Source organism: Oncorhynchus kisutch, linkage group LG13 (assembly GCF_002021735.2).
Source record: "Oncorhynchus kisutch isolate 150728-3 linkage group LG13, Okis_V2, whole genome shotgun sequence".
NCBI classification, from domain to species: Eukaryota; Metazoa; Chordata; class Actinopteri; order Salmoniformes; family Salmonidae; genus Oncorhynchus; species Oncorhynchus kisutch.
The window spans coordinates 2,512,601-2,527,566 of NC_034186.2; the positions used below are offsets into that span (position 1 = coordinate 2,512,601).

The 14,966-nt window shown below is 37.1% G+C and overlaps 1 protein-coding gene across 1 annotated transcript in view; it reads right to left on the reverse strand.

The window, feature by feature from the left end:
• Positions 1-3,169: 3,169 nt before the first annotated feature.
• Positions 3,170-14,966, reverse strand: part of LOC109885001 (tumor protein p63-regulated gene 1-like protein) — a 111,823-nt gene continuing 100,026 nt past the window's right edge. The window contains exons 5-6 of the mRNA XM_031838171.1: positions 5,858-6,011; positions 3,170-4,790 (exon numbers count right to left, since the gene is read on the reverse strand). Coding sequence (XP_031694031.1) covers positions 4,596-4,790; positions 5,858-6,011 — 349 coding nt within the window. The 3' untranslated portion in view covers positions 3,170-4,595. The remainder of the gene's footprint in view (positions 4,791-5,857; positions 6,012-14,966) is intronic.

Genomic DNA, 14,966 nt, shown 5'->3' on the forward strand with positions numbered 1-14,966 from the left:
TCTGTAAGACACAGAATGACACTATAAACCTAGCAGAGAGCTGCCAAACACAGTGAGTCTGTAAGACACAGAATGACACTATAAACCTAGCAGAGAGCTGCCAAACACAGTGAGTCTGTAAGACACAGAATGACACTATAAACCTAGCAGAGAGCTGCCAAACACAGTGAGTCTGTAAGACACAGAATGACACTATAAACCTAGCAGAGAGCTGCCAAACACAGTGAGTCTGTAAGACACAGAATGACACTATAAACCTAGCAGAGAGCTGCCAAACACAGTGAGTCTGTAAGACACAGAATGACACTATAAACCTAGCAGAGAGCTGCCAAACACAGTGAGTCTGTAAGACACAGAATGACACTATAAACCTAGCAGAGAGCTGCCAAACACAGTGAGTCTGTAAGACACAGAATGACACTATAAACCTAGCAGAGAGCTGCCAAACACAGTGAGTCTGTAAGACACAGAATGACACTATAAACCTAGCAGAGAGCTGCCAAACACAGTGAGTCTGTAAGACACAGAATGACACTACAAACCTAGCAGAGAGCTGCCAAACACAGTGAGTCTGTAAGACACAGAATGACACTATAAACCTAGCAGAGAGCTGCCAAACACAGTGAGTCTGTAAGACACAGAATGACACTATAAACCTAGCAGAGAGCTGCCAAACACAGTGAGTCTGTAAGACACAGAATGACACTATAAACCTAGCAGAGAGCTGCCAAACACAGTGAGTCTGTAAGACACAGAATGACACTATAAACCTAGCAGAGAGCTGCCAAACACAGTGAGTCTGTAAGACACAGAATGACACTATAAACCTAGCAGAGAGCTGCCAAACACAGTGAGTCTGTAAGACACAGAATGACACTATAAACCTAGCAGAGAGCTGCCAAACACAGTGAGTCTGTAAGACACAGAATGACACTACAAACCTAGCAGAGAGCTGCCAAACACAGTGAGTCTGTAAGACACAGAATGACACTATAAACCTAGCAGAGAGCTGCCAAACACAGTGAGTCTGTAAGACACAGAATGACACTATAAACCTAGCAGAGAGCTGCCAAACACAGTGAGTCTGTAAGACACAGAATGACACTATAAACCTAGCAGAGAGCTGCCAAACACAGTGAGTCTGTAAGACACAGAATGACACTATAAACCTAGCAGAGAGCTGCCAAACACAGTGAGTCTGTAAGACACAGAATGACACTATAAACCTAGCAGAGAGCTGCCAAACACAGTGAGTCTGTAAGACACAGAATGACACTATAAACCTAGCAGAGAGCTGCCAAACACAGTGAGTCTGTAAGACACAGAATGACACTATAAACCTAGCAGAGAGCTGCCAAACACAGTGAGTCTGTAAGACACAGAATGACACTATAAACCTAGCAGAGAGCTGCCAAACACAGTGAGTCTGTAAGACACAGAATGACACTATAAACCTAGCAGAGAGCTGCCAAACACAGTGAGTCTGTAAGACACAGAATGACACTATAAACCTAGCAGAGAGCTGCCAAACACAGTGAGTCTGTAAGACACAGAATGACACTATAAACCTAGCAGAGAGCTGCCAAACACAGTGAGTCTGTAAGACACAGAATGACACTATAAACCTAGCAGAGAGCTGCCAAACACAGTGAGTCTGTAAGACACAGAATGACACTATAAACCTAGCAGAGAGCTGCCAAACACAGTGAGTCTGTAAGACACAGAATGACACTATAAACCTAGCAGAGAGCTGCCAAACACATTGAGTCTGTAAGACACAGAATGACACTATAAACCTAGCAGAGAGCTGCCAAACACAGTGAGTCTGTAAGACACAGAATGACACTATAAACCTAGCAGAGAGCTGCCAAACACAGTGAGTCTGTAAGACACAGAATGACACTATAAACCTAGCAGAGAGCTGCCAAACACAGTGAGTCTGTAAGACACAGAATGACACTATAAACCTAGCAGAGAGCTGCCAAACACAGTGAGTCTGTAAGACACAGAATGACACTATAAACCTAGCAGAGAGCTGCCAAACACATTGAGTCTGTAAGACACAGAATGACACTATAAACCTAGCAGAGAGCTGCCAAACACAGTGAGTCTGTAAGACACAGAATGACACTATAAACCTAGCAGAGAGCTGCCAAACACAGTGAGTCTGTAAGACACAGAATGACACTATAAACCTAGCAGAGAGCTGCCAAACACAGTGAGTCTGTAAGACACAGAATGACACTATAAACCTAGCAGAGAGCTGCCAAACACAGTGAGTCTGTAAGACACAGAAGGACACTATAAACCTAGCAGAGAGCTGCCAAACACAGTGAGTCTGTAAGACACAGAATGACACTATAAACCTAGCAGAGAGCTGCCAAACACAGTGAGTCTGTAAGACACAGAATGACACTATAAACCTAGCAGAGAGCTGCCAAACACAGTGAGTCTGTAAGACACAGAATGACACTATAAACCTAGCAGAGAGCTGCCAAACACAGTGAGTCTGTAAGACACAGAATGACACTATAAACCTAGCAGAGAGCTGCCAAACACAGTGAGTCTGTAAGACACAGAATGACACTATAAACCTAGCAGAGAGCTGCCAAACACAGTGAGTCTGTAAGACACAGAATGACACTATAAACCTAGCAGAGAGCTGCCAAACACAGTGAGTCTGTAAGACACAGAATGAGGCAGGGATCATCTTTGAGTTTACATCCCAAATGGATTATTCCTATTCTCTACGTCTCCAAGCTTTAATTAGACGTTTTCATTGTGTATGTGTAAAATCACCAGGATTTTTATTTAGGAAATCAGTTCCCAAGAATCCCACTCATAAATAGAGAGACATACAGTATATGTGACCGACCGCCTAGAGTCTGTCTTATGAAGCAACATTTGATTATTATATTGGATAAAAGCAGGGACACAGAGCTACAAAATAGTATATATACACTGCATTTGAGGAACAATGGGAAAGTAATTCTGCTTTGAAAGTAGATAAACTTGTAAACTCACTTTTGAGAAAATGGCCTTTAAATGTTTTGGTACCTACTGGAGATCTCTTCTTTATTTACACTCGTTCAGCATCGTTCCCTTTAAAGCTTTAGCTTCTCCCAAACTGTCACATTCATCGTAACGAGGAGACCAAGGCACAGCGTGATTGGAATACATTCTACTTTTATTAAAACGAAGAACGCTTAAACAAACGAACGTGAAGCTATAAACAACTAGTGCTGACATGCACTACACATTGACAATAACCCACAAAAACAAAATGGAAAAATGGCAACCTAAATAGGATCCCCAATCAGAAACGATAAACAGCTGCCTCTGATTGGGAATTGGCAATTCAGGCCACCATAGACCTACATTACCTAAACATACAAACAACCCATAGATATACAAAAACCCTAGACAGGACAAAACACACAACCCACCCTCGTCACACCCTGACCTGACCAAAATAATACATAAAACATAGATAACTAAGGTCAGGGCGTGACACAAACCCTGACCATTTTACCTAGCCCTAGCAGAGATGCTTAGGCTGTTTCCATGTTATCCAGAGCGTTGGTGACTGTAACTGTGCTGCTGGGAACCATTTAATTACTATTTTTTTGCCAACGTTTACTGACACCGGCCGTATTCAACGGGTGCTGAGCGTTTGTAAATTCATCAGTTATTCTGCGCTCTGACACACTCAGACGGGAGTGCTCTGAAATCGGACGGCCAGACTGAATTTACAAACACACCCGAAATGTTTACTTGCATCGTGGAGTCTTTTGTTAAAGACATAGCTAGCTAGCTAAACAATGCACCATAATCACCACTCATGACGTTACTTTACAATGACGGCCTACACCGACCAAACCCAGACGACGCTGGGACTCCCAATCACGGCAGGTTGTGATACAGCCAGGAATTGAACCAGGGTATGTAGTTACGCCTCTAGCACCGAGATGCAGTGCCTCAGACCGCTGGCGCCACTCAGGAGCCTGGTGAAATGTCTGTTTGTACATTAAGTGACTCAGTTAGAGGATTGTAAATCAGCGCTGTACAGTCACGGACGATAATGTGGATGGTAATGTGAAATCTTTATTGACTGTGACAGCAGGAACAATTTGGCATGGTAATTTGAGTATGAAGTTACAGTAGACTATCCCTTAGTCCTGTAGGTAATCCTAATGATAGAGAACTACATACGTTTCAATTTTAGACAGACTTTAGTTGAACAAACCAAGAAAACCAACCAACAAATCACCTCTAAAGCACATTTGAAATGAGGGTAAAAACACTTCCTTCCATGTTGTGAACTATTAAATACAAATAGACATATATAATATATATATATATAATATACTACTTCAAATCTGTAAATCTGACCAAATAAATGTAAAAAAAAGTGTTCAGAAGCAAATCAAGTACAAATGTATATTTAAAAATGTCTCACAAGAGCTTTTAAAACCTGATGTATACAATTTTTTTGACAATATTACTTCAAATCTGTAACTCGGCCACAACTGTAAAATAGGGTTAAGTAATGAAGTAGTATTGTACATTGAAAAGCACAAAGCCGAAATCCTAGATTAAAACCCAATGTTTCCCCGTGCCAGACTGTACCCCAGTTTGTTCTGGTTACCGATATAGGACATGAGACCCACGTAGGCCTCGATGAGCAGGGGCTGGTTCAGCACCAGGACCCCGTTGGCCTTGCCAGGGACGGGCATCTTTAGGTGGGCCTTCTGGGCTGACTCCATCAGCTGCTCACGGAAACTCTTGATCTGAGAAAGGGAGGGAGGTAGAGATACAGGAAAAGATGAGGGAGAGAGAGGAGGGAAGAGAGGAGGGAGAAAGAGGAGGGAGAGAGAGGAAGAGATGAGGGAGAGAGAGGAAGAGAGGAGGGAGAAAGAGGAGGGAGAGAGAGGACGAGATGAGAGAGGAAGAGAGGAGGGAGAGAGGAGGGAGAGAGAGGAAGAGGAGGGGGAGAGGAGGGAGAGAGGAGAGGAAGAGAGAGGGAGCGAGAGAGGAAGAGAGGAGGGAGAGAGGAGGAAGAGAGAGGACGAGATGAGAGAGGAAGAGAGGAAGAGAGGAGGAAGAGAGAGGAAGAGAGAGGGAGAGAGAGGGAGAGAGGAGGGAGAGAGGAAGAGAGGAAGAAGAGAGGAGGGAGAGGGAGGAAGAGAGGAGGGAGAGAGAGAGGAAGAGAGGAGGAGAGGGAGAGAGGAGGAGAGAGAGGAAGAGATGAGGAGAGAGAGGAAGAGAGGAAGAGAGGAGGGAGAGAGAGGAAGAGAGTGAGAGAGAGGAAGAGAGGAGGGAGAGAGAGAGGAGGAGAGAGAGAGGGAGAGAGGAGGGAGAGAGAGGAAGAGAGGGAGAGAGAGGAAGAGAGGAGGGAGAGAGAGAGGAAGAGAGGAGGAGAGAGAGAGGGAGAGAGGAGGGAGATAGAGGAAGGAGAGACAGAGGAAGAGAGGAGGGAGAGAGGAGAGGAAACAAAAGATGGTAGGGTGGTAGGATGTAAGATGGTATGGTGGTAGGATGTAAGATGGTAGGATGTAAGATGGTAGGGTGGCAGGATGTAAGATGGTAGGATGTAAGATGGTAGGGTGTAATATAGTATGGTGGTAGGATGTAAGATGGTAGGGTGGTAGGATTTAAGATGGTAGGATGTAAGATGGTAGGATGTAAGATGGTAGGGTGGTAGGATGTAAGATGGTAGGGTGGTAGGATGTAAGATGGTAGGGTGTAATATGGTAGGATGTAAGATGGTAGGGTGTAAGATGGTAGGGTGGTAAGATGTAAGATGGTAGGGTGTAATATGGTAGGGTGGCAGGATGGTACACATCACAAAGCTCACCTCACAGAGAGCAGTGAACCTGTGGTCTATGTTCCTGACAGGGTGATAGGTAAAGGTGCTGAATGGGTAGTCTGTAGCGAACGGGTTCCACCGAGACGAGAACGAGGGTTCCCTTAGCCGGTCCCAGAACACACGCACACCCTCCCCTTCTCTCCTGAAAACACACAGAGAAACAGAATGACAGTCACACCCTCCCCTGAAAACACACAGAGAAACAGAATGACAGTCACACCGTCTCCTGAAAACACACAGAGAAACAGAATGACAGTCACACCCTCTCCTGAAAACACACAGAGAAACAGAATGACAGTCACACCCTCCCCTGAAAACACACAGAGAAACAGAATGACAGTCACACCCTCTCCTGAAAACACACAGAGAAACAGAATGACAGTCACACCCTCTCCTGAAAACACACAGAGAAACAGAATGAGAGTATTGAAGGAACAACAGAACCATTCAACACAAATAATCAACTAACAGTAAACTGCCAATGGAACCTGTATGTATGTATTCTGTATGTATGTAACCTGTATGTATGTAACCTGTATGTATGTAACCTGTATGTATGTATTCTGTATGTATGTGACCTGTATGTATGTAACCTGTATGTATGTAACCTGTATGTATGTATTCTGTATGTATGTAACCTGTATGTATGTAACCTGTATGTATGTAACCTGTATGTATGTAACCTGTATGTAACCTGTATGTATGTAACCTGTATGTATGTATTCTGTATGTATGTAACCTGTATGTATGTAACCTGTATGTATGTAACCTGTATGTATGTAACCTGTATGTAACCTGTATGTATGTAACCTGTATGTATGTAACCTGTATGTAACCTGTATGTATGTAACCTGTATGTATGTAACCTGTATGTAACCTGTATGTATGTAACCTGTATGTATGTAACCTGTATGTAACCTGTATGTATGTACCTGTATGTATGTAACCTGTATGTAACCTGTATGTATGTAACCTGTATGTATGTAACCTGTATGTAACCTGTATGTATGTAACCTGTATGTATGTAACCTGTATGTAACCTGTATGTATGTAACCTGTATGTATGTAACCTGTATGTAACCTGTATGTATGTAACCTGTATGTTTATTTATTTTTTATTTTATTTTATTTAACCTTATTTAACCAGGTAGACTAGTTGAGAACACCTTTATTTAACCAGGTAGGCTAGTTGAGAACACCTTTATTTAACCAGGTAGGCTAGTTGAGAACAAGTTCTCATTTGCAACTGCGACCTGGCCAAGATAAAGCATAGCAGTGTGAGCATACAACAAAGAGTTACACATGGAGTAAACAATTAACAAGTCAATAACACAGTAGAAAACGAAGGGGGGGTCTATATACATTGTGTGCAAAAGATATGAGGAGGTAGGCAAATAATTACAATTTTGCAGATTAACACTGGAGTGATAAAAGATCAGATGGTCATGTACAGGTAGAGATATTGGTGTGCAGAAGAGCAGAAAAGTAAATAAATAAATAATGTATGTAACCTGTATGTATGTAGTCTGTATGTATGTATTCTGTATGTATGTATTCTGTATGTATGTAACCTGTATGTATGTAACCTGTATGTATGTAACCTGTATGTATGTATTCTGTATGTATTTAACCTGTATGTATGTAACCTGTATGTATGTAACCTGTATGTATGTATTCTGTATGTATGTAACATGTATGTATGTCTTCTGTATGTATGTAACATGTATGTAACATGTATGTATGTATTCTGTATGTATGTCACCTGTATGTATGTAACCTGTATGTATGTCGTCTGTATGTATTCTGTATGTATGTAACATATATGCATGTATTCTGTATGTATGTAACATGTATGTAACCTGTATGTAATTTGTAAGTAACCTGTATGTATTCTGTATGTATGTAACCTGTACGTAACCTGTATGTATGTAACATGTATGTATGTAACCTGTACGTAACCTGTATGTATGTAACCTGTATGAATGTAACCTGTATGTAACTTGTATGTAACCTGTATGTAACCTGTATGTAACCTGTATGTATGTAACATGTATGTATGTAACCTGTATGTATGTAACCTGTATGTAACCTGTATGTATGTAACCTGTATGTATGTAACCTGTATGTAACATGTATGTAACCTGTATGTATGTAAACTGTATGTAACCTGTATGTAACCTGTATGTATGTAACATCTATATATGTAACCTGTATGTAACCTGTATGTATGTAAACTGTATGTAACCTGTATGTATGTAATCTGTATGTAACCTGTATGTATGTAACCTGTATGTAACCTGTATGTATGTAACATGTATGTATGTAAACGGCATGTAACCTGTATGTATGTATACTGTATGTATGTAAAAAGGAAGGAAACTGTATGTATGGAACCTGTATGTAACATCTATGTATGTAACCTGTATGTATGTAACCGGTATGTATGTAACATGTATGTATGTAACATGTATGTAACATGTATGTATGTAACCTGTATGTATGTAACCTGTATGTGTGTAACCTGTATGTATGTATTCTGTATGTATGTAACCTGTGTGTATGTATTCTGTATGTATGTAACCTGTATGTATGTACACTGTATGTAACCTGTATGTATTTAAACTGTATGTAAACTGTATGTATGTAACCTGTATGTATGTAACCTGTATGTATGTAACTTGTATGTATGTAACCTGTATGTAACCTGTATGTATGTAACATGTATGTAACCTATATGTAACCTGTATGTATGTAACCTGTATGTATGTAACATGTATGTAACCTGTATGTATGTAACCTGTATGTATGTAAACTGTATGTATGTAACCTGTATGTAACATCTATGTATGTAACCGGTATGTATGTAACATGTATGTAACCTGTATGTATGTAACCTGTATGTATGTAAACTGTATGTAACCTGTATGTATGTAATCTGTATGTAACCTGTATGTATGTAACCTGTATGTAACCTGTATGTATGTAAACGGCATGTAACCTGTATGTATGTATACTGTATGTATGTAAAAAGGAAGGAAACTGTATGTATGGAACCTGTATGTAACATCTATGTATGTAACCTGTATGTATGTAACCGGTATGTATGTAACCTGTATGTATGTAACATGTATGTAACATGTATGTATGTAACCTGTATGTATGTAACCTGTATGTGTGTAACCTGTATGTATGCATTCTGTATGTATGTAACCTGTATGTATGTATTCTGTATGTATGTAACCTGTATGTATGTACACTGTATGTAACCTGTATGTATTTAAACTGTATGTAAACTGTATGTATGTAACCTGTATGTAACATCTATGTATGTAACCTGTATGTAACATGTATGTATGTAAACTGTATGTAATCTGTATGTATGTATGTAACATGTATGTATGTAACCTGTATGTAACCTGTATGTAACCAGTATGTATGTAACATGTATGTAACCTGTATGTATGTAACTTGTATGTATGTAACATGTATGTATGTATGTATGTATGTATGTATGTATGTATGTATGTATGTATGTATGTATGTATTCTGTATGTATGTATTCTGTATGTATGTAACCTGCATGTATGTAACCTGTATGTATGTATTCTGTATGTATGTAACATGTATGTATGTATGTATGTATGTATGTATGTATGTATTCTGTATGTATGTAACCTGTATGTATGTAACCTGTATGTATGTATTCTGTATGTATGTAACATGTATGTAACCTGTATGTAACCTGCATGTATGTAACCTGTATGTAACCTGTATGTATGTAACCTGTATGTGTGTAACCTGTATGTATGTATTCTGTATGTATGTAACCTGTATGTATGTATTCTGTATGTATGTAACCTGTATGTATGTATTCTGTATGTATGTAACCTGTATGTATTTAAACTGTATGTAAACTGTATGTATGTAACCTGTATGTAACCTGTATGTATGTAACCTGTATGTATGTAACCTGCATGTATACATGCTGTATGTATGCAATCTGTATGTAACCTGTATGTAACCTGTATGTATGTAATCTGTATGTAACCTGTACGTAACCTGTATGTATGTAAACTGTATGTAAACTGTATGTATGTAACCTGTATGTATGTAACCTGTATGTAACCTGTATGTATGTAACATGTATGTAACCTATATGTAACCTGTATGTATGTAACCTGTATGTATGTAACCTGTATGTATGTAACCTGTATGTATGTAAACTGTATGTATGTAACCTGTATGTAACATTTATGTATGTAACCGGTATGTATGTAACATGTATGTAACCTGTATGTATGTAACCTGTATGTATGTAACCTGTATGTATGTAATCTGTATGTATGTAACATATATGTATGTAACCTGCATGTATGTAACCTGTATGTATGTATTCTGTATGTATGTAACCTGTATGTATGTAACCTGTATGTATGTAACCTGTATGTATGTATTCTGTATGTATGTAACCTGTATGTATGTAACCTGTATGTACGTAACCTGTATGTATGTATTCTGTATGTATGTAACATGTATGTATGTCTTCTGTATGTATGTAACATGTATGTAACATGTATGTATGTATGTCACCTGTATGTATGTAACCTGTATGTATGTCGTCTGTATGTATTCTGTATGTATGTAACATATATGCATGTATTCTGTATGTATGTAACATGTATGTAACCTGTATGTAATTTGTAAGTAACCTGTATGTATTCTGTATGTATGTAACCTGTACATAACCTGTATGTATGTAACATGTATGTATCTAACCTGTACGTAACCTGTATGTATGTAACCTGTATGAATGTAACCTGTATGTAACTTGTATGTAACCTGTATGTAACCTGTATGTAACCTGTATGTATGTAACCTGTACGTAACCTGTATGTATGTAACATGTATGTATGTAACCTGTATGTATGTAACCTGTATGTAACCTGTATGTATGTAACCTGTATGTATGTAACCTGTATGTAACATGTATGTAACATGTATGTATGTAAACTGTATGTAACCTGTATGTAACCTGTATGTATGTAACATCTATATATGTAACCTGTATGTAACCTGTATGTATGTAAACGGCATGTAACCTGTATGTATGTATACTGTATGTATGTAAAAAGGAAGGAAACTGTATGTATGGAACCTGTATGTAACATCTATGTATGTAACCTGTATGTATGTATTCTGTATGTATGTAACCTGTATGTATGTAACCTGCATGTATGTAACCTGTATGTATGTATTCTGTATGTATGTAACATGTATGTATGTCTTCTGTATGTATGTAACATGTATGTAACATGTATGTATGTATTCTGTATGTATGTCACCTGTATGTATGTAACCTGTATGTATGTCGTCTGTATGTATTCTGTATGTATGTAACATATATGCATGTATTCTGTATGTATGTAACATGTATGTAACCTGTATGTAATTTGTAAGTAACCTGTATGTATTCTGTATGTATGTAACCTGTACGTAACCTGTATGTATGTAACATGTATGTATGTAACCTGTACGTAACCTGTATGTATGTAACCTGTATGAATGTAACCTGTATGTAACTTGTATGTAACCTGTATGTAACCTGTATGTATGTAACCTGTACGTAACCTGTATGTATGTAACATGTATGTATGTAACCTGTATGTATGTAACCTGTATGTAACCTGTATGTATGTAACCTGTATGTATGTAACCTGTATGTAACATGTATGTAACCTGTATGTATGTAAACTGTATGTAACCTGTATGTAACCTGTATGTATGTAACATCTATATATGTAACCTGTATGTAACCTGTATGTATGTAAACGGCATGTAACCTGTATGTATGTATACTGTATGTATGTAAAAAGGAAGGAAACTGTATGTATGGAACCTGTATGTAACATCTATGTATGTAACCTGTATGTATGTAACCGGTATGTATGTAACATGTATGTATGTAACATGTATGTAACATGTATGTATGTAACCTGTATGTATGTAACCTGTATGTGTGTAACCTGTATGTATGTATTCTGTATGTATGTAACCTGTATGTATGTATTCTGTATGTATGTAACCTGTATGTATGTACACTGTATGTAACCTGTATGTATTTAAACTGTATGTAAACTGTATGTATGTAACCTGTATGTATGTAACCTGTATGTATGTAACTTGTATGTATGTAACCTGTATGTAACCTGTATGTATGTAACATGTATGTAACCTATATGTAACCTGTATGTATGTAACCTGTATGTATGTAAAATGTATGTAACCTGTATGTATGTAACCTGTATGTATGTAACCTGTATGTATGTAAACTGTATGTATGTAACCTGTATGTAACATCTATGTATGTAACCGGTATGTATGTAACATGTATGTAACCTGTATGTATGTAACCTGTATGTATGTAACCTGTATGTATGTAAACTGTATGTAACCTGTATGTATGTAATCTGTATGTAACCTGTATGTATGTAACCTGTATGTAACCTGTATGTATGTAACATGTATGTATGTAAACGGCATGTAACCTGTATGTATGTATACTGTATGTATGTAAAAAGGAAGGAAACTGTATGTATGGAACCGGTATGTAACATCTATGTATGTAACCTGTATGTATGTAACCGGTATGTATGTAACCTGTATGTATGTAACATGTATGTAACATGTATGTATGTAACGTGTATGTATGTAACCTGTATGTGTGTAACCTGTATGTATGCATTCTGTATGTATGTAACCTGTATGTATGTATTCTGTATGTATGTAACCTGTATGTATGTACACTGTGTGTAACCTGTATGTATTTAAACTGTATGTAAACTGTATGTATGTAACCTGTATGTAACATCTATGTATGTAACCTGTATGTAACATGTATGTATGTAAACTGTATGTAATCTGTATGTATGTAATCTGTATGTATGTAACATGTATGTATGTAACCTGTATGTAACCTGTATGTAACCAGTATGTATGTAACATGTATGTAACCTGTATGTATGTAACTTGTATGTATGTAACATGTATGTATGTATGTATGTATGTATGTATGTATGTATGTATGTATGTATGTATGTATGTATTCTGTATGTATGTATTCTGTATGTATGTAACCTGCATGTATGTAACCTGTATGTATGTATTCTGTATGTATGTAACATGTATGTATGTATGTATGTATGTATGTATTCTGTATGTATGTAACCTGTATGTATGTAACCTGTATGTATGTATTCTGTATGTATGTAACATGTATGTAACCTGTATGTAACCTGCATGTATGTAACCTGTATGTATGTAACCTGTATGTGTGTAACCTGTATGTATGTATTCTGTATGTATGTAACCTGTATGTATGTATTCTGTATGTATGTAACCTGTATGTATGTATTCTGTATGTATGTAACCTGTATGTATTTAAACTGTATGTAAACTGTATGTATGTAACCTGTATGTAACCTGTATGTATGTAACCTGTATGTATGTAACCTGCATGTATACATGCTGTATGTATGCAATCTGTATGTAACCTGTATGTAACCTGTATGTATGTAATCTGTATGTATGTAACCTGTATGTATGTAACCTGTATGTATGTAAACTGTATGTATGTAACATGTATGTAACCTGTATGTATGTAACCTGTATGTATGTAACCTGTATGTATGTGATCTGTATGTATGTAACATATATGTATGTAACCTGCATGTATGTAACCTGTATGTATGTATTCTGTATGTATGTAACATGTATGTATGTATGTATGTATGTATGTATGTATGTATGTATGTATGTATGTATTCTGTATGTATGTAACCTGTATGTATGTAACCAGTATGTATGTATTCTGTATGTATGTAACATGTATGTAACCTGTATGTAACCTGCATGTATGTAACCTGTATGTAACCTGTATGTATGTAACCTGTATGTGTGTAACCTGTATGTATGTATTCTGTATGTATGTAACCTGTATGTATGTATTCTGTATGTATGTAACATGTATGTAAACTGTATGTAACCTGTATGTATGTAATCTGTATGTAACCTGTATGTAACCTGTATGTATGTAACATGTATGTATGTAAACGGCATGTAACCTGTATGTATGTATACTGTATGTATGTAAAAAGGAAGGAAACTGTATGTATGGAACCTGTATGTAACATCTATGTATGTAACCTGTATGTATGTAACCGGTATGTATGTAACCTGTATGTATGTAACATGTATGTAACATGTATGTATGTAACCTGTATGTATGTAACCTGTATGTGTGTAACCTGTATGTATGCATTCTGTATGTATGTAACCTGTATGTATGTATTCTGTATGTATGTAACCTGTATGTATGTACACTGTATGTAACCTGTATGTATTTAAACTGTATGTAAACTGTATGTATGTAACCTGTATGTAACATCTATGTATGTAACCTGTATGTAACATGTATGTATGTAAACTGTATGTAATCTGTATGTATGTAATCTGTATGTATGTAACATGTATGTATGTAACCTGTATGTAACCTGTATGTAACCAGTATGTATGTAACATGTATGTAACCTGTATGTATGTAACTTGTATGTATGTATGTATTCTGTATGTATGTATTCTGTATGTATGTAACCTGCATGTATGTAACCTGTATGTATGTATTCTGTATGTATGTAACATGTATGTATGTATGTATGTATGTATGTATGTATTCTGTATGTATGTATTCTGTATGTATGTAACCTGCATGTATGTAACCTGTATGTATGTATTCTGTATGTATGTAACATGTATGTATGTATGTATGTATGTATGTATGTATGTATGTATTCTGTATGTATGTAACCTGTATGTATGTAACCTGTATGTATGTATTCTGTATGTATGTAACATGTATGTAACCTGTATGTAACCTGCATGTATGTAACCTGTATGTAACCTGTATGTATGTAACCTGTATGTGTGTAACCTGTATGTATGTATTCTGTATGTATGTAACCTGTATGTATGTATTCTGTATGTATGTAACCTGTATGTATGTATTCTGTATGTATGTAACCTGTATGTATTTAAACTGTAT